Source organism: Corythoichthys intestinalis, chromosome 17 (assembly GCF_030265065.1).
Source record: "Corythoichthys intestinalis isolate RoL2023-P3 chromosome 17, ASM3026506v1, whole genome shotgun sequence".
In the NCBI taxonomy this organism is placed as follows: domain Eukaryota; kingdom Metazoa; phylum Chordata; class Actinopteri; order Syngnathiformes; family Syngnathidae; genus Corythoichthys; species Corythoichthys intestinalis.
The window spans coordinates 3359089-3378087 of record NC_080411.1 but is presented as its reverse complement, the minus strand read 5'-3'; the positions used below and the strand labels follow the sequence as shown (position 1 = coordinate 3378087).

Below are 18999 nucleotides of genomic sequence, written 5' to 3'. Positions count from 1 at the left end.
GCATTTGTTTATTATAACAATAAATCAACAAGGTGGCATTAACATTATTAACATTCTGTTAAAGCGATCCATGAATAGAAAGACTTGTAGTTCTTAAAAGATAAATGTTAGTACAAGTTATAGAAATTTTATATTAAAACCCCTCAATGTTTTCGTTTTAATAAAATTTGTAAAATTTTCAAAAAAAAAAAAAAAACTAATCGCTCGCCATTGTTCAGCACCACCAATTCTCATGGTGCTGAAAACCATAAAATCAGTCGCACCCAAGCGCCAGCAGAGGGCGACAAAACTCCAAGAAGACAAGTAACAAGTGCACATGACACTGTACTGTTATTTTAATTTAATCTGTTTGAGAGGGGCATGTGCGTTAATTGCGTCAAATATTTTAAGGTGATTAATTAAAAAAATTAATTGCCGCCCGTTAACGCATAATTTTGACAGCCCTAATTATTATTAATGTACCATAACTATGAATTTGTATGGCAGTCAATGAGTCCAAGCAGTGTCCGGCCAAGCCATGATAGTAATGACTTTACATTCAAGTGAGTAGTTTAATATTTAAAACACTAAAAACAGTTTCGGCATTGACACACAACCAGGTGTCGGAATTAGTATCAGGAGCCCAAAAATGGGAAAGGTGCAACAATACTTGTGACTTACTCCCATGTTTGCTCATCTCCAAGAGACACTAAAGCCAACGGAAGAAATTCCAGTGAAACCGAGGAAAAGCAAATGATTGTGTGGGTTTCTGTAAGGGCTCAGTGTTCCCTCCACCCCCGCAGGAATTATCCACCAAATGCGGGGTGACTACAAGCTAGCCCTAAAGCTTCACAAGGCCCACCTGACTTGCGCCCAGGAACTGGGTGACTATGGCGCTCAGGGAAGGGCCTACGGCAACATGGGCAACGCCTACCATGCCCTTGGCCTCTACGAGCAAGCCGTGGGTTTTCACCGCCAGGAACTGAACATCTCCCTGGAGGTAAAGCACATAGGAAACTACGGAAACTACTGCCTACGTGACTGACAAAGTGTGCTCCAGGTGAACGACCGGCCGTCTCAGGCCTCTACGCACGGCAACCTGGCGGTGGCCTACCAGGCTCTGGGTGCTCTGGACCGGGCCCTCCAGCACTACATGCAGCACCTGACCATCTCACGGGAGCTCCGTGATATTCAAAGTGAAGCGAGGGCTTTAGGCAAGCCGAATACAGTATAAGCGTCAATGAAATTCAAATCTATTTGTCTTTTTAATTTGCCCATATTCTTCCAGCAAATTTAGGCAACTTCCACTGCCGCAGAGGTGACTATTCGCAGGCGTTGCCGTATTACCAGCAGTACTTGCTTCTGACTCCAAGCCTTCAAGATCCGGAGGGCGAGGGAAGAGTTTGCCATAACCTCGGCTACGCCTACTACTGCCTGAGACAGTACCAAGATGCAGTCAGGTCAGAAGTTCACCTCAATAGTCCAATTCGGAATTTCAGAGTGGCAGAATGCAAGTGACTACAGTCGATCTGACCACACCTGTCGTCTTTCTGCAACTGCCTAGATACTACGAACAGGACCTGGCCTTGGCAAAAGACCTGCAGAACAAATTGGCCCAGGCTAAAGCCTACTGTAACCTGGGCTTGGCCCACAAAGCCTTGGGGGAGTTTAGCAGAGCAGAAGAATGTCAGAGAAATCTGCTTCAGATTGCTCAAGCTTTGGACAACAAACAAGTAGATATTCATATTGGAGTCTTGACCAAAAAAAGAGGAAAAAGAAAAGACAAAAAAAGAACTCTTATTGCTTGCAGGCTACCTTCAGGGCTTTGGGCCACCTGGGAGATGTTAGTGTTTGTCGTGGAGATCTTCAAGGAGCTGACAGCTTCTACCGGCAGCAATTATCTTTAGCCCAGAATTCTGTGGATCACAAGATGGAAGCAGATGCCTACTCAGCTTTAGGATCAGTTCACAGGTGAGAAATTGAATGAGCTCCTCCAGCTATCACTCCCTAGTTCAGTGCGGGTTAAGTTGTTAGCCATAGAGGTCATGTGTGAATAGTTTGTCAGTGAATGATTGCAAAAACAGGCCTCGTCTCACGCTCTGGACCTCCATCAGGTCGCTTGGCCAGCTGGACACATCCTTGTCCTTCCACAGCCAGGAGCTGACTCTGCGCAAAGATCTGGGTGACCATCGGGGTGAGTGCCATGCCCTGGGTCACCTGGCGGGTGTACACATGGCCCTGGGGGACTACGTGACAACCCTGCAGTGCTACGAGGCTCAACTGAACCTGGCGCAACGACTTCACGATTCCCACTTGGAGTCCCAGGTTCACGGGAACATGGGCATCACCAAAATGAACATGGGCCACTTTGAGGAGGCCATAGGGTTCTTGGAGGAGCAGCTGGCCACGCTGGAGCCGTTGAGCACCAGGGAGAGCATGCCGGATCGGGGAAAGGCTTACGGAAACCTAGCAGACTGCTACGACGCCCTGGGAGACTTTGAGGAGGCCGTTCGCTTCTATGACAAGGCCCTGGCAGTGGCTCAAAGTCTCAAGCAAATCCAGGACCAGGAGAAAGCCTACAGAGGACTCGGAAATGCTCACAGGTACCTTGCAATTTGGTCTAAGTGACGTGTTTGGGAAGGGCCTGAATGCGAGGAACCTTTGTGAATGACTGAATTTGTTTTCTGGCCTTCTGCGCAGGTCACTGGGCAACCTCCAGCAAGCTTTGGTGTGCTTTGAAAAGAGGCTTGTAGTAGCCCACGAGCTGGGCGGTGCAGGGAAGGCGCAGGCGTACGGTGAACTGGGTGCCCTGCACAGCCAACTGGGAAACTACGAGCAGGCCTTGTCCTGCTTGGAGCAACAACTCAGCATCGCTCGCTCTGCCGAGGTGAGAACTAATGCTGCACCGATATCGTTTTCTCCGGTGTGGTATCAACTGATTCCGATACGGTACTGATACCACCTAGTCCACCTAATCCTAGTGCATACTTACTTGACTGTAAAGTAATTGCTATCATGGCTTGACCTATTGAAATTCACTGCAGAAGGATGATTGGACGCCACATGATTGAACATCTATCATTGTGGGACATCTTGGCGACAAGTGTTCCTTTATTTCAATTCAATTCAATTCAATTCAATTTTATTTGTATAGCCCACAATCACAACAGAGGTCTCAAAGGGCTTTACAGAGGCAATATGATACACAATTAGAAATGAAGCAACAAAGATGAATAGATACAGTTCAAGTCCTGGGTATCCCCTATCCTAAGACCCTCCATGCCGGCAAGGAAAAACTCCCAAAACTCCAGAGTCAATTGGGAGAAAAATGAGAAACCTTGGGGAGTACCACAGTCAGGAGAGATCCACTCCCAGGACGGATAGACAGGAACCCCAGAACGGCTAATGGGAATTAGCAAGCGAAATTGTAGTCCGTAAAAATACAGTGGAGTAAAGGAGCAAGAAGAGGTCCCTCTGGTCAGATGAGACGGGGGTAGCAGCGAGGACGTCAATCCAGCCAGGGGTCCGGATAGTCAGGAGGCTGCAGCTGAAAAATAGCCCCTCCCCAGAGGGGAGGGGGGAAAGGGGACACCGGGTGACTAGTGATGAAGAGACTAGACAACTAGATATTAACAATGGAAAATAGAAATAAAGTAAGACAAGTGGTAGGTAGAGTAAGAAAAGGAGATAGAACTCAGCGGCTGTACTGCCCCCAGCATTATAGCTTCTAGTGCAGCTTAAACTAAACTGTGAGTCTACTCCGACTTCAACTAGCCTAACCATAAGCTTTGTCGAATAGGAACGTTTTTAATCTAATCTTAAATGTGCAGACTGTCTCGGCTTCTTTAATACTAGCTGGAAGCTGATTCCATAAAACAGGGGCTTGGTGGCTAAAGGCTCTAGCTCCGACAGTACTTTTATAAACCGTGGGAACTACCAGTAGACCTGCATTCTGAGATCGGAGTGTTCTGTTGGGGCGGTATGGGACGAGAGCATCGGTGAGATAAGATGGCCCCAACCCATTAATGGTCTTAAATGTAAGAAGTAGTATTTTAAATTTAATTCTAAACTCGACTGGAAGCCAGTGAAGTGCCTGGAGCATTTCAATGGTGATATGTGTAGCTGGTGGCCATCTTAGGTGGTGAGACCTGCGGTTGGATACTAGAGCTCGAAAAGGACCAACTACACAGCATTGACACCTTATTTCTTAGTACTCACCGATACCGATGACGTCATTTTAGGGCCGTATTGGTACAGGTGCAATAGTAATAAAAACAGATGTGTCCTTATAGTTGCGCCTTAGCGAGAGCTCCTGTATCTTTCTACATGTTTTTCAGACAGGTGTATATTGCATTGACTCCAGAATGCCCATTTTTTCCATCAGGATAAATCTATGGAAGCGGAGGCCAGCGACGCGCTCGGTAGCGTTTATCAGCTGATGGCCGACTACGAGACTGCCAGGCAGTGGCACCAAAGAGCTTTGGACATGGCGGAGCAGGCAGGCTGCGTGAGGAACCAAACCAGAGCCTACGGAAACCTGGGAGTGACGTATGAGGCTCTGGGAAACTACGAGAGGGCCCTGGTTTTCCAAGAGCAGCATCTTAGCATGGCGGCGCAGACTAACGACTTAGTAGCCAAAACGCAGGCCTACGAGAGCCTGGGGAGGATACACCACGCACTGGGAAATTACGCGCAGGCTGTCATGTACCTGCAGGAAGGTGAGGGACTTAGTGGCAAGTGAGGAACTTAGCAGCAATATCGAGTTGTCCGTCCCTCTTGCAGTCGCTGTCGGCGGTTGATCTCTTAGCCAAATACGGCACGTTTGTTTTGTTCTAACCACGATATGACTCCACGAACAATAACCTTGATGACATGAAGCAAAGCTCTAACGATAACTTTCCGAACAATTTAATCCAAGTCGCGAACACTCAAATCAGCAGGCAGACCGAGGGAAAAACTAGGCCCGGGGGTCCGATTTTAACAGCACACACTAAGCATCTAGCGAAGCGACGACGTTCGACGAAATTGTTCAGTCTTTTTGTAGGGGGCGGATCTGATTGGCTGGCAGTGTGTCGTCTGGGGTGGCATCAGTCTTGTGGTGTGTCAGGGCAACACTGATTAACTTCTGTCAAAATCAGCCAGGATTGAAGAGACAGCGAGAACAAAAATTTGTATTTGGTATGTGGCAAAATGGATTTTGGCATGTGGCTTTTTTTTTTTTTGTATGTGGCAAAATGGATTTTGGTATGTGGCATTTTTTTTGGTATGTGACAAAATGGATTTTGGTATATGGCATTTTGACTAATGTACAAGTGCAGAAAAAAATGAACTCAATACATATATGGCTTTTCTATTTGGTATGTGTCAAAATGACTTTTGGTATATGGCTTTTTTGTATATAGCATTTTTTTTGTAAAATGGCTTTTGGGATGTGGCATTTTTTTTGCATGAAGCAAAATTGATTTTAGTGTGTGGCATTTTTTTTCAGTCGAATTTGACTGGGATAAAAGATAAATTCGACCCATATAAAAGTATAGACAAAATGAACTCAATACAAATTTGTCATTTTTATTTGGTATGTTGCAAAATGACTTTTGGTATATGGCTTTTTTTTTTTTTTTATAGCATTTTTTTTTTCTGTAAAATGGCTTTTGGCATTTTTTTTGTATGTGGCAAAATGGGTTTCAGTATGTGGTGTTTTTTGGTATAAATGGCATTTTTATTTGGTATGTGGCAAAATGAATCTTGGCATGTGGCATTTTTTTGGCATATACGGCAAAATGGATTTTAGTATAGGGCTTTTTTTTTTTTTTTTTTTTTGGTATGTGGCAAAATGGATTTCGGTAGGTGGTATTTTTATTTGGTATTTAGCATTTTTCTGGAATGTGGCAAAATGGATATTTTGGTATGTGGCATTTTTTTGGTATGTGGCAAAATGGGTTTTAGTATGTGGCATTTTTTGGTATGTGACAAAATGGATTTTGGTATGTGGCATTTTTTTGATATGTGGCAAAATGGATTTTAGTATGTGGCATTTTTTTTGGTATGTGACAAAATGGATTTTGGTATATGGCATTTTGACTAATGTATAAGTGCAGATAAAAATGAACTCAATACATACATGGCTTTTCTATTTGGTATGTGTCAAAATGACTTTTGGTATATGGCTTTTTTGTATATAGTATTTTTTTGGGGAAAATGGCTTTTGGGATGTGGCATTTTTTTTGCATGAAGCAAAATTGATTTTAGTATGTGGCATTTTTTTTGGTATGTGGTAAAATGAATTTTGGTATATGGCATTTTTATTTGGTATCAGGCAAAATGGCATATGGCATGCGGCATTTTTTTTGGTATGTGGCAAAATGGATTTTAGTATTTGGTATTTTTTTTGGTATGTGGCAAAATGGATTTTGGTATATGGCATTTCTATTTAGTATGTGGCTAACTGGCTTTTGGTATATGGTTTTTTGTATATAGCATTTTTTTGTAAAATTGCTTTTGGGATGTGGCATTTTTTTGCATGTAGCAAAATTGATTTTAGTATGTGGCATTTTTTTGGTATGTGGCAAAATGAATATTGGTATATGGCATTTTTATTTGGTATCAGGCAAAATGGCGTATGGTATGTGGCATTTTTTTTTGGAGTATGTGGCAAAATGGATTTTAGTATTTGCTATTTTTTGGTATGTGGCAAAATGGATTTTGTTATGTGGCATTTTTATATGGTATGTAGCATTGTTCTGGTATGTTGCAAAATGGATTTTGGTATGTGGCAAAATGGGTTTTAGTATGTGGCATTTTTTTGGTATGTGGCAAAATGGGTCTTAGTATGTGGCATTTTTTTGGTATGTGGCAAAATGGATCTTGGTATATGGCATTTTTATTTGTTATGTGGCAAAATGGCTTTTGGCATGTGACATTTTTTTGGTATGTGGCAAAATGGATTTTGGTATATGACATTTTTATGTGGTATGTGACAAAATGGATTTTGGCATGTGGCATTTTTACTTATTATGTGGCATTGTTCTGGTGTGGCAAAATGGATTGTGGTATGTGGCATTTTTTTTTTATGAGACAAAATGGATTTTGGTATGTGGCATTTTTATTTGGCATGTGGCAAAATGACTTTGGGTATATGGCTTTTTTTGTATATAGCATTATTTTTATGCTATATGGCATTTTTGCTGGCCATTTACAAAATTTGGACGTGCTTAGCAGTTAATGCTATGGCTGTACTTGGGTGCCAGTTGAATGTTAGTGCGATGTTATGGTAAGTGTATGGTCAAAAATCACAAGCACACGTTTTTCTGCCCTTTAAAATGAATGGAAAATTTGGATGTGCATAGCCGTCAATGGAATGGCAAAAAAATGCAATATACAAAAATAAAAAGGCATATACCAAAAGTCATTTTGCTACATACCAATAAAAAAAGCCACATGCCAAATGCCATTTTGCCATATGCCAAATACAGTGGTACCTCTACATACGATCGCTTCGACACACGAACTTTTCGACATCCGACGTAAAATTTGACTCGCCATTTGTTTCTACATCCGACGACATGCTCGAAATACGACGACAATGGCAGCACCGCAGACGAATGCACGGCGGATTTTCTTGTGTGACAAATCAACACAGGTTTCAGAAAAGATTGGTACAGGTGGTGAAACAAGGAAAAAGTTGATGCTTACCTTCGAAATGAAGATGCAAATGACAGAAAAATATGAGCGTGGGGTGGGCATCCGTGAAATGGCTCAATAATACATCTCCACGGTCCTCCTCCGACCATCGTTCGCCAGTCTTTATAAATTAAGCTGACAATTCTTATTGTCTCCAAAGAAATCGCCAGCTTCGCCACGTTTTCATCATTTCTTTTACAACTTATTCAACACAAAACGCCTGCTGTCTGCCTCAAATGATGGTGTTCTCAAGAGAACATTCAAAGTGAAAGTGAAACTCAAGCTCACCGGTCTGTTTCTGGCACGTGAGCCCCGCGGTGCGTTCAGGTACACAAAAAAACGTCCGCCTTATTAGAACCCGATTCGTTACACTATTACAGGAATTATTATTATTCTTTTTATTACATTATTCCAATTTTGATTTATAATTTATTTGTTTTGCTACGTGTAATTGCCATTTGTAATAGCACCAGCAGTATTTTTTAAGGATTTAGTGCAGGTTTTTGGGCTGTGGAACGAATTAATGGAATTATAATGTATTCCTATGGGAAAATCCTGCTCGACATACGACCATTTCGACTTACAAACAAGGTCCTGGAACGGATTAACTTCGTATGTAGAGGTACCACTGTACCACTTTTCGTTCGTGGCCCAGCTGCGGGATTTGGCGCGACTGGCTGACTGGGTGTGACGTAAGGTAAGAAATAGAATGTTATGTCCATCAGTTATCGCATGTCCGCGACGTGGTTCGTTCAGATGTCAGCATGCTGTCCTGTTCTTATCACTTACTCATTTTCATGTATACGGGGGCCGTTTTGTATGTCCACACAATCATTCTTGTTATGCACTCATATTTGAGATGTCTTATTGTTACACAGTGTTTTGAATCTCTTTATTTTATTATGTACTAAGGCAATAGAAGCAGGCATGTCTAGGTGGGATTATTATTGATTAGCAAAAATACTATTTCCCTTTATGGCTTCGAATGATCTCGCGACCAATGCTAGATGTAGCCTTTGGCTTTCAGGTCTTCGCCAAGCCGAGCAGTCGGCTCGCAGAGAAGACGAAGCAAAGATACGCCACCGCCTCGGCTTGTCTCTGTTGGCTGCAGGAAACCTGGAGGAAGCCCGGCACCAGGTCTGAAGTGGCATTCTAACTTCTGGAATAGTGAGGATTGACTATTTTATTTGTTTCAGCTGTACAGAGCCTCGCTTCTTTTTGAGACCATCCGCTGCGAGATACGGCACAGTCCGGACTACAAACTTTCTCTCTTTGACCTGCAGACCAGTTCATACCACGCTCTCCAGCGAGTCCTTGTCAGCCTGGGTAGGCAACCATCTCACAGTGTCAGGCCAATCATCAAATTTTATCTTTGGAGTTACTGTGCTCCCAATTATGGGGATGCTTTGGCAAAGCAAAGCTGCCTACATGTAATATTTGTTTTTTTTCGGAATCAAAGCACCATATACCGGAACAGCGTTCCGGCCCAGAATCTTATACCGGAACTGCGTTCCGACCCTGAATCTTATACCGGAACTGCGTTCCGACCCTGAATCTTATACCTGAATCCTGACCGTTCCCGCCCACTTTCACCCCTGGGTGTATCACCTGAACCGATACACGTGAACGTTAGTATAAATCAATACAGCTTTATTTCGCATTGATCATTTAGCCTATCAATGAATAAGGTTCATATTCGTTAACCTGGTTCTCCAGACTCACCGCTGTTCCAGCTATTGAGTCTGGCCACCATTAAGCGGATAAAATTTCCAGGGCGGAGCAAGCTTGCCTGGCTCTGCCAGACTGTTCTCCCTGTATTTTTCAAACACTGAGAGTATAGTCTGGGAACCAGCCCATTAACGGCCTCTCGAGCAGGTACAAAATCAATCGACAAATCAGATTAGTTTATTTGCGTGACGTGTTCTTAACGAGCAACGTCACTCTTGCGCGTCGAAAGTCGTCTCCACAACAACACAGATGGTGAACGGGAGAGCCGAGAATATGTTCCAATCCACGGTAAAATCAGTTTCAAATTACCAAAAACACATCGACATGAGTCATTGACAACAGTCTGTCTCGCGCTAGCTGACTTGCGCGCGGAAGTAAACATACGAGGAGAGCGGAGTTTATTCAACACGGCTAGCGCGAAACACACTGCTGTCAATGACTTGTGTCGATGTGTTTTTGGTCATTTAAAACTGATTTTACCGTGGATTGGAACATATTCTCGGCTCTCCTGTTCGCCATCTGTGTTGTTGTGGAGACGACTTCCAATGCGGAAGAGTGACGTTGCTGGTTAAGAACACGTCACGCAAATAAACGAATCTGATTTGTCGATTGATTTTGTTCTTGCTCGAGAGGTCGTTAATGGGATGGGTCCCAGACTATACTCTCAGTGTTTGAAAAACACAAGAAGAACAGTCTGGCCGTGCCAGGCAACATATTCGTGAGAAATGTAGCTTGACCCCCATTTACCCAATCTGTTTGGTCTTATTAATGTCTCGTCCCCAGCAAAACGTGTACATGCAGGTTAAGCTGTTATATCGTCCCTACCAATGTTGAGACCGAACCTATGCCCTTTCTATTATCCCAAACGGCATCTTTACAGATAAATCTCTCAAAACAAAATTTAATTCATCTGTGATTCGTGATGCCATCAGTGGCACTGAAACATGTTCACTGAGCGTGAATGAGAGTTAATGATGATTATCTGACGAATCAATTGAATTCTTCTGTCACCTAATTTGGCGATGAATAAATTCTAACATCTATTGCTATTCATCATCTATGTATTAATGAACGAGCGTTTATTGGCCATAGAGCGCTAAATATCCCAACAGTGGTTGTCCAGAAATGACATTTTCTCATAAATAAATTAGTCTGGAGCCTTCGTTCACCCTTAGTTTACCGCTTGTCTGCAGGCTGCCACGAGGAGGCGCTAACTGTAGCGGAGCGAGGGCGAACGCGGGCCTTCGCCGACCTACTGGTGGAACGTCAGAACGGATGCCGGGTGCCGGCGTGTTCAGACCGGCACGCTCCCGTTACGGCGGAGCACATCTTGGAGACCGTCAACTCCCAGAAGGGTCTGGTGCTATACTTCTCCATAGCTGGAGGCTTCTTGTATAGCTGGCTGTTATGTCCAGGCTCAGGTCGCAGAACATCTCAGACCAATGTGTTCCTGACCCCTTTTTTCGAGTATCTCGGCTTCACTATCACGCTGTCGCTACAGGCATCGTCAAGTTCAACCAGGCTTTTCTTGGAACCGAAGTGCCGGAGTTGAAAGATGGCAGCTGTAGCTCACTGGGTGGCGGTCTGCTATCTCTTGAGCATTATGTTTGTAATGCCAGAGAGTTTCTGGGAATTGACGGATTGCTCAACAGGTGAACATCGGGATTTTCAAACTTTGTCTTTGGGGCCAATTGCTTAAATGTAGTTCCAGCGTTCAATATCAAAACCGAAAAGGTCCATTCAGCGATTCTGGAGATGAGGGCCTGTCGAGAAATTGGACCTTATATTCAGGGGGTTCAATTGGGTTTTTGTTCCATCCTCAAAGCAGGATCTTAGGGGATGAAGTTGTCCACTGTGAGATGTTCTTTTTCCAGAAATCACAATGCATGATTTTTAACCATTTATTTGTGTGATACAGCTGTAAATAAGTATTTCAAAACCTATATATAAGCTAGAATTATGAACCTGAAAGACCTATAAGTCCGCCTATTAAAAGTCCACCTCCACTCCATGTATTATCCAGAATCAGATGCACTTGTTTGACACCTGTCCACCCCATGCAATCAGTAAGACTTAAAGTTGTCCAAAGACACCAGAGACAAAATTGTTCACCTCCACAAGGCTGGAAAGGGCTACGGAGCAGCTTGGTGAAAATAAGGTCTGTTGGAGCGATCATTGGAAAATTGAAGAAGCTAAACATGACGATCAATCTCAATCGGTGTGGAGCCCCATGCAAGATATCACCTCATGGGGTCCCACTGATCCTAAGAAAGTTGAGGAATCATCTAGGGCTGCAGCTATTGATTATTTTAGTAGTCGATTAATTGATAAACGATTAGTTCGAATAAACGAGTAATCTGATAAGGAACATGAAAAATTAAATTACCTGAGCTGAGCCTCAAACGGTATAAAAAATAGATAAATGAGGATCTATGTACAACAAAAGAACAATTAGCTAACTTACATTGCAAATGTCCACTAGTTTAAATGCTTTAAAATGCTAACTTTTTTACAATGCTCTTAACAAATTGTTAAGACACATACTCCCCAAAAAATAGGCTAAATATACCTATAAACTAAATTACAAATGCAATTAAAAAAAACATTAGCTCAAACAAGATTTAGCTTATGTTGGTCTTAACAGGGAGCATCTTGATTCAGCCATGTGACTTGAAGCAGACTAGAAGGCAGTGTTTCCACCAAAATCTATAAAACTAAATGCAAACACTTTCAAAATAAACCACTACAAAGACACATACTCCCAAAAATAGGCTAAATATACCTATAAACTAATTACGAATGCATTAAAAAAAACATTAGCTCAAACAAAATTTAGCTTATGTTGGTCTTAACAGGGAGCACCTTGATTCAGCCATGTGAATTGAAGCAGACTAGAAGGCAGCGTTTCCACCGAAATCAATAAAACTAAATGCAAACACTTTCAAAATAAACCACTATAAAGTCACTTTAATTAAACCAATACTCGAAGCAGCAAAATTTAATTCGAATATTTTTTTCCAATCGAATAGTCGAGTTAATCGATTAATCGTTGCAGCACTAGAATCAGCCCGGAACTACACGAAAGGAGTTGGTCAATGACCAGCTGGGACCAACTTTTCCAAGGTTACTGTTGGTATTACGCTAAGACGTCATGGTTTGAAATCATGCTTGGCACGGAAGGTTCTCCTGGTTAAACCAGCACATGTCAAGGCCCGTCTTAAGTTGGCCTATGACCTTTTGGATGATGCAGAGGAGTTATGGGAGTAAATTTTGTGGTGAGGTGAGAGTAAAATAGAACTTTTTGGTCATAATTCCACTAACTGTGTTTGGAGGAAGAAGAATGATGAGTACTATCTCAAGAACACCATGCCTACTATGAAGCACGTGTTTGTATCATCAAGCTTTGGGGGTGTTTTTCTGCAAATGGGACAGGACGAGTGCACTGTATTAAAGAGCGGATGACTAGCGCCCATTATTGTGAGATTTTGGGGAATAACCTCCTTCCTTCAGTCAGCGCATTGAAGATGGGTCATGCCTGGATCTCCTGGGTCAAACCTCCTTAAACTACTGAAATGCAAAGAAAACTGTTTTAGCACAGTTATTTCTATAACACCTTATGCCCTATATTCTTCTTTTTTTCCCTTAAACTATGGTATAAGTGCTATTTATTTTATATTGGGTGTGTTAGAGTAAAACAAACAGTCGATCGGTAAATACGAGAAAATATACTATTCCCTGATTGATTATATTAAGTGTGTTAGAATAATGCAAATAGTTAGACGGTGCCTACGAGAAAAGGTACTCCTTCATTGTAAAAAACGATTCATTATAATAAAAAAATTATGAGACAAAAGCCACTCCGGAACAAATTCATTTCATATCTTGAGGTACCACTGTAGTCAAAGTCTAATTTTAGAAGGAATCTTTCCTTCCAGTTTTCATGTGGGCAGTGAGACAGAAAGCGAAGCTGGAGATGTTGCTGACCAACACTTTGAAGAGCTTCACAAAATGAGTTCCGACGATGACCCCAGTGGCTACCTTCGCACGGTATCAAGGAACAATATCTTCAACAGGTGCCTCCTTCCTCTTAGCATGCTTATTTCGCATGCCTGCTGATATTTAGGGGTCCACCTTGATTCCTTATGGATGCCTAGCTCGCACGTTAATATTTAACTTGCCTGGTTTGCGTTGGGAAACAGAAGCTGTCGCAGCATTTCTTCTTCAAAGGAGGGCTCGTCGACCACTCTTTCCCTCTGGTCTGGTACCAAAACGTCTCCTCTCCAAGCCCTCTACGATTTGCTCATTGCGCCAATGGAGACGGTATGTCAAACTGCAGCAAACTAGCATAAAAAGAATGACTGTAAATCATCTTTGTGTAATCAGCCTGATCGTTGTGATGATGACGACGTCTGGAGGTACGTCATCGTCTATAAAAGTTATTTAAATGACAAAAAAAATAGTCTCTTGCCCCATAATGGGTTCAAGTTAGGGTTGTTCCGATCATGTTTTTTTGCTCCCGATCCGATCCCGATCGTTTTAGTTTGAGTATCTGCCGATCCTGATATTTCCCGATCCGATTGCTTTTTTTTTTTTTTTTTTTTGCTCCCGATTCAATTCCAATCATTCCCGATAATTTTCCCGATCATATATATTTTGGCAATGCATCAAGAAAAAAAATGAATAAAACTCGGACGAATATATACATTCAACATACAGTACATAAGTACTGTATTTGTTTATTATGACAATAAATCCTCAAGATGGCATTTACATTATTAATATTCTTTCTGTGAGAGGGCTCCACGGATAGAAAGACTTGTAATTCTTAAAGGATAAATGTGACTTTGTATATTGTGACTAAACATTGCCATCATCTTTTTTTTTAAATTACAGTTGGAGAATCACTATCCCGTTTTTAGGTGTACTTTATGGTTTTCACGTTTTACATTTAGTTTGTGTGTAATTTCTGTTTTTGTATCAGGCCCTGCTGCATGGAGGGGGTCCAGTAGGCCGACGCCGTCAACTGGTTCTGGTCCTGGAAGGAGACTTGTACCTAGTGCCCTTCGCCTTGCTCAAAGGCAGCTCGTCCGACCGGTTCCTTTACGAGATGTTCAGTATACTTTGCGTGCCCTCATTAGCGAGCATGCGAGCTTCAAGGAAAATTTCCCACCTCGGCGATCCCTTACCCCGCCCCGAAGGCGGATCGTGGGCCGCCGTGGTGGGGGTACCCAACTTGTCGCCCGGCTTTATGCGCCGTTGGTTGTGGGGGCCCCTGCCTTCGGCCCAGGATGAGGCTCTGTGGCTGGGGGAGCGGCTAGGCTGTCGCCCGCTCACCGGCGCGGACGCCACAAAGGAGCGTGCCCTCGCCGCCCTGACCCAGGCGCAGTGTGTTCACTTCGCAACTCACGTCTCATGGAAGCTCGCCTCTCTGGTGCTCGCCCCGAGCCGGGAGCCGCCTCGAGACGGAGACGAGAGGAGTCGTCAAGACGAGGAGAGCTTGTGTGAGAGCGCGTGTGGCACTCCGCCGCTTCAAGACGTCCTCCTCACTGCGGCGGACATCTTGGAACTCAACCTCAGCTCCAAGCTGGTGGTTCTCAGGTGGGTGGGAGCTATATGTACGATTGGTGGCCAAAAATGGTACTGCAACTAGGATAAAAAAAAAAGGGCCAATTGCGGCCCACAGTACTCGCCTTCCAAGCCCCTTTCCGGTGCCTTCCGCGTCATGGGACGCAGGGTGTAGTTGGCGGATGTTCTTACTTGATCTGGTTACTCGGTGAAAGCAGGGGGCGCGATTGGCGAGTACTGCTGGCCGCACCCAGACCCTTCTCCTTTGGACTGCCAGAAAAGTGGAGCTGCGGTATACCAGTGTTGCATTTTAATCTGAAAAAACAGGCTAACAATTAACACATTAACGTTAGCAATGATCATGTAAACATACAGCATGTGTAGTATACAACCCATGTCTATTACATGCCAACCATTACATAATTACAAGCTACAAACTCACAAATCAAGCCATTGAACCTGGGGTCCCCAAACTACGGCCCGCTTCCACATTTGTTCCGGCCCCCTGAACAAAAATTTATTTTTTTTTTTTTTCAATAGGGTTATTTATTTCCTGGCTTTTTTTATGTGAACAACCCAGAGAGGGTTATTTGGTTATTATTAGGGCTGTCAAAATTATCACGTTAACGGGCGTTAATTAATTTTTTAAATTAATTACGTTAAAATATTTGACGCAATTAACTCACATGAGCCGCTCAAACAGATTAAAATTGACAGCACAGTGCAATGCCAACTTGTTGTGTTTTTTGGAGTTTTGTTGCCCTCCGCTGGCGCTTGGGTGCGAATGATTTTATGGGTTTAAGCACCCATGAGCATTGTGTAATTATTGACATCAACAATGGCGAGCTACTAGTTTATTTTTTGATTGAAAATTTTAAAAATTTTATTAAAACGAAAACATTAAGAGGGGTTTTAATAAAAATTTCGATAACTTGTACTAACATTTATCTTTTAAGAACTACAAGTCTTTCTACCCATGAATCGCTTTAACAGAATGTTAATGTTAATGCCATCTTTTTGATTTGTTGTTATAATAAACAAATACAGTACTTATGTACCGTATGTTGAATGTATATATATCCATCTTGTGTCTTATCTTTCCATTCCAACAATAATTTATAGAAAAATATGGCATATTTTAGAGATGGTTTGAATTGCGATTAATTAATTTTTAAGCTGTAATTAACTCGATTAAAAATTGTAATCGTTTGACAGCCCTAGTTATTATCTATTTAATTAATAGTGTTATTATTATATTATTTACTTTTGCTCCGTGCAAAATCCAGAAAGGGTTATTTGATTGTGGCTTTCTGAAAAACAATACGTTTTTACATTTAGGCCAGGGGTCCCCAAACTACGGCCCGCGGGCCGAATACAGCACATCTCCACATTTGTTCCGGCCCCCCTTAACAATTTTTTTTTTTCAATAGGGTTATTTATTTCCTGGCTTTTTTATCTGACCCAGGCTTCAACTGGGACCGTGTGCTTTGGTCAGATCAGACCAAGATTGAGCTTTTTGGCAACAAACACTCTAAGTGGGTCTGGCGTGCCACGAAAGATGCACATGCTGAAAAGCACCTCGTACCCACTGTGAAGTATGAGGGTGGGTCAGTGATGCTGTGGGGCTGTTTCGCTTCCAAAGGCCCTGGGAACCTTGTTAGGGTGCATGGCATCATGAATGCTTTGAAATACCAGGACATTTTAAATCCAAATCTGTTGCCCTCTGCCCGAAAGCTGAAGATGGCTCGTCACTGGGTCTTTCAGCAAGACAATGACCCTAAACATATGGCCAAATCTACACAGAAATGGTTCACCAGACACAAAATCAAGCTCCTCCCATGGCCATCTCAGTCCCCAGACCTTGTTTTGTTGGCAAATCTTAAATGCATATCCTGGACTTCTGACTCTTTGTAAAAACCTTAGTTTATGTAGCCTGCAGATTACAGAACTGTGGCAACTTGGATGCAGACACAGAACTGATCCTGTAATTGCCGATTGGTGGAGGGTGGGGCATCCGTCGTAAACATGGAATCAAAACAATAAAAACTATGGCTGTCAAACGATTAACATTTTTAATAGTTAATTACAGCTTAAAAATTAATTAATGGTAATTAATCGCAATTCAAACCATCTATAAAAGATGACATATTTTTCTGTAAATTATATATATGTTCTGTAAAATAAATTGTTGGAATGGAAAGATAAGACACAAGATGGATATATACATTCAACATACAGTACATAAGGACTGTAGTGGGCATTTCATTGTACTGTCATTTAAATCTGTCTATGCTGTCCTCACTCCGAAGCGTCTACTTTTTCCAAAGCTAGACAGCTAGTGAACGACGCCTTAATAATTAGACTTTTTCGTCTGATTTATTAATAAAATGGCCTCAAACCATTGTCCTCTTTAGACCGTCGTAAAACTACAAAAAAAAAGTACACAAGCATTGCATTAGCAACAACGTTAGCTTAGCACGCTATACAGGTTCACTAAACATAAACAAAAAGCGTCTCATACAAAAAATATAACATTCCGCTTACTAACATAATATGTACATTCTTTACAACAACCATACTTACGGACAAATCTTGTCCAAGGATCAGCCCGAGACGTCGTGCAGCCATATTGAACTGGCAAGAAAACAATAAATCATGTCGCAAAGCGACCACAAGAGTTCGCTGTTGGACAGCACAAAAAGCCTTGCTGTAAAACTTACCAAAAGGCTGAATACTGTCCGAGCGGGACATGTGCGTTAATTGCATCAAATATTTCAACGTGATTAATTAAAAAAATTAATTACCGCGCGTTAACGCGATAATTTTGACAGCCCTAATAAAAACGTTTATGGGCTGACTCATTAAGCATCAAACAACATTGATGACTTAAGCCAGCGCTTCATGTCATTCCTACTTTGCACCAAAAGTTTCGGGTTTCAAGACTGGATTAGACTTTCAAACTACGGTTGCGATTTGAAGTTGGCTTTTAAAATTAGAAACAGCTAAATTTTGGGGTTTCAAATCAGGATTGGTCCTCGTTTCCCAGGTTGTATCCCGAGAGTGGTGTGCGTTTGACCAGCGACGGCTTGTTGGGCCTGACGGGCGCCTTCCTGTCGGCGGGGGTCCGCTGCGTGTGCGTGTCACTGTGGCCCACGTCGCCGCCCGCCTCCAAACTCTTCATGCAGACGTTCTACTCGGTGCTGCTCAACGGCGCCCATGCCAGCACGGCGCTGAACGACGCCATGAGGACGCTACAGCAAAACCAAGACTTTGCTCACCCTTCCAATTGGGCAGGTGAATTGGATCATCAATACCGCACTTGTAAGCCTAACCCTGATTGAAATTTGAGAGGCTACTCAAATATGAAAATCTAGCCAAAACCTTAAACTCTGGATCCATGATGTCATTTGAAACCCAAATATTGATTTGAACAAGGGGTGTCCAAACTTTTTTCTTTTAGGCCCGCTCCCAGAAAAATCAAAGAATGCAAGAGCCAACTTGAAATCATTCCACTTTCATTTGTTAAACAGATGATTGGTATAAAAGATCAGGTTTATAATTTTTTTTAAAGAGGCACTAGTCAATATTTTGAACCGTTTTATCCAAGTGTGCTTTGGTTGACGTGTGTTATCCAAGTGTTTTTTTTTAGGGTTGTTCTGATCATATTTTTTTGCTCCCGATCCGATCCCGATCGTTTTAGTTTGAGTATCTGCCGATCCCTATATTTCCCGATCGGATTGCTTTTTTTTTTTTTGCTCCCGATTCAATTCCAATCATTCCCGATAATTTTTCCCGAACATATACATTTTGGCAATGCATTAAGAAAAAAATGAATAAAACTCGGACGAATATATACATTCAACATACAAGTAGTATATGTCAGGAATGAGCAGGCAGGCAGGTTGTATGGACCCAAATGCAGGGAAACAAAAAATGCAGCGAGGCAGGTGGCAGTGAACTAAAAAAAAAAACTTTTAATGATAACTAACAAAATCACAAAGTACAAACAAAAGGGCTATGGCTCAAAAGGCAATGTTCAAACAAAAC

At 42.3% G+C, this 18999-nt stretch overlaps 1 protein-coding gene across 3 annotated transcripts in view; it reads left to right on the top strand.

Moving 5' to 3' along the window:
- The window catches only part of ttc28 (tetratricopeptide repeat domain 28), a 56850-nt gene that overhangs the window by 16550 nt on the left and 21301 nt on the right, over positions 1 to 18999 (top strand). For 2 of the 3 annotated variants that reach the window (XM_057819680.1, XM_057819678.1), the window contains exons 9-24: positions 783 to 979; positions 1040 to 1193; positions 1268 to 1439; positions 1544 to 1712; positions 1790 to 1950; positions 2094 to 2582; positions 2680 to 2866; positions 4364 to 4697; positions 8687 to 8796; positions 8856 to 8985; positions 10581 to 10808; positions 10889 to 11039; positions 13323 to 13460; positions 13587 to 13707; positions 14369 to 14985; positions 17999 to 18246. In XM_057819680.1, coding sequence (XP_057675663.1) covers positions 783 to 979; positions 1040 to 1193; positions 1268 to 1439; positions 1544 to 1712; positions 1790 to 1950; positions 2094 to 2582; positions 2680 to 2866; positions 4364 to 4697; positions 8687 to 8796; positions 8856 to 8985; positions 10581 to 10808; positions 10889 to 11039; positions 13323 to 13460; positions 13587 to 13707; positions 14369 to 14985; positions 17999 to 18246 — 3606 coding nt within the window. The remainder of the gene's footprint in view (positions 1 to 782; positions 980 to 1039; positions 1194 to 1267; positions 1440 to 1543; positions 1713 to 1789; positions 1951 to 2093; positions 2583 to 2679; positions 2867 to 4363; positions 4698 to 8686; positions 8797 to 8855; positions 8986 to 10580; positions 10809 to 10888; positions 11040 to 13322; positions 13461 to 13586; positions 13708 to 14368; positions 14986 to 17998; positions 18247 to 18999) is intronic. The other variant, XM_057819679.1, reaches the window with a different exon arrangement.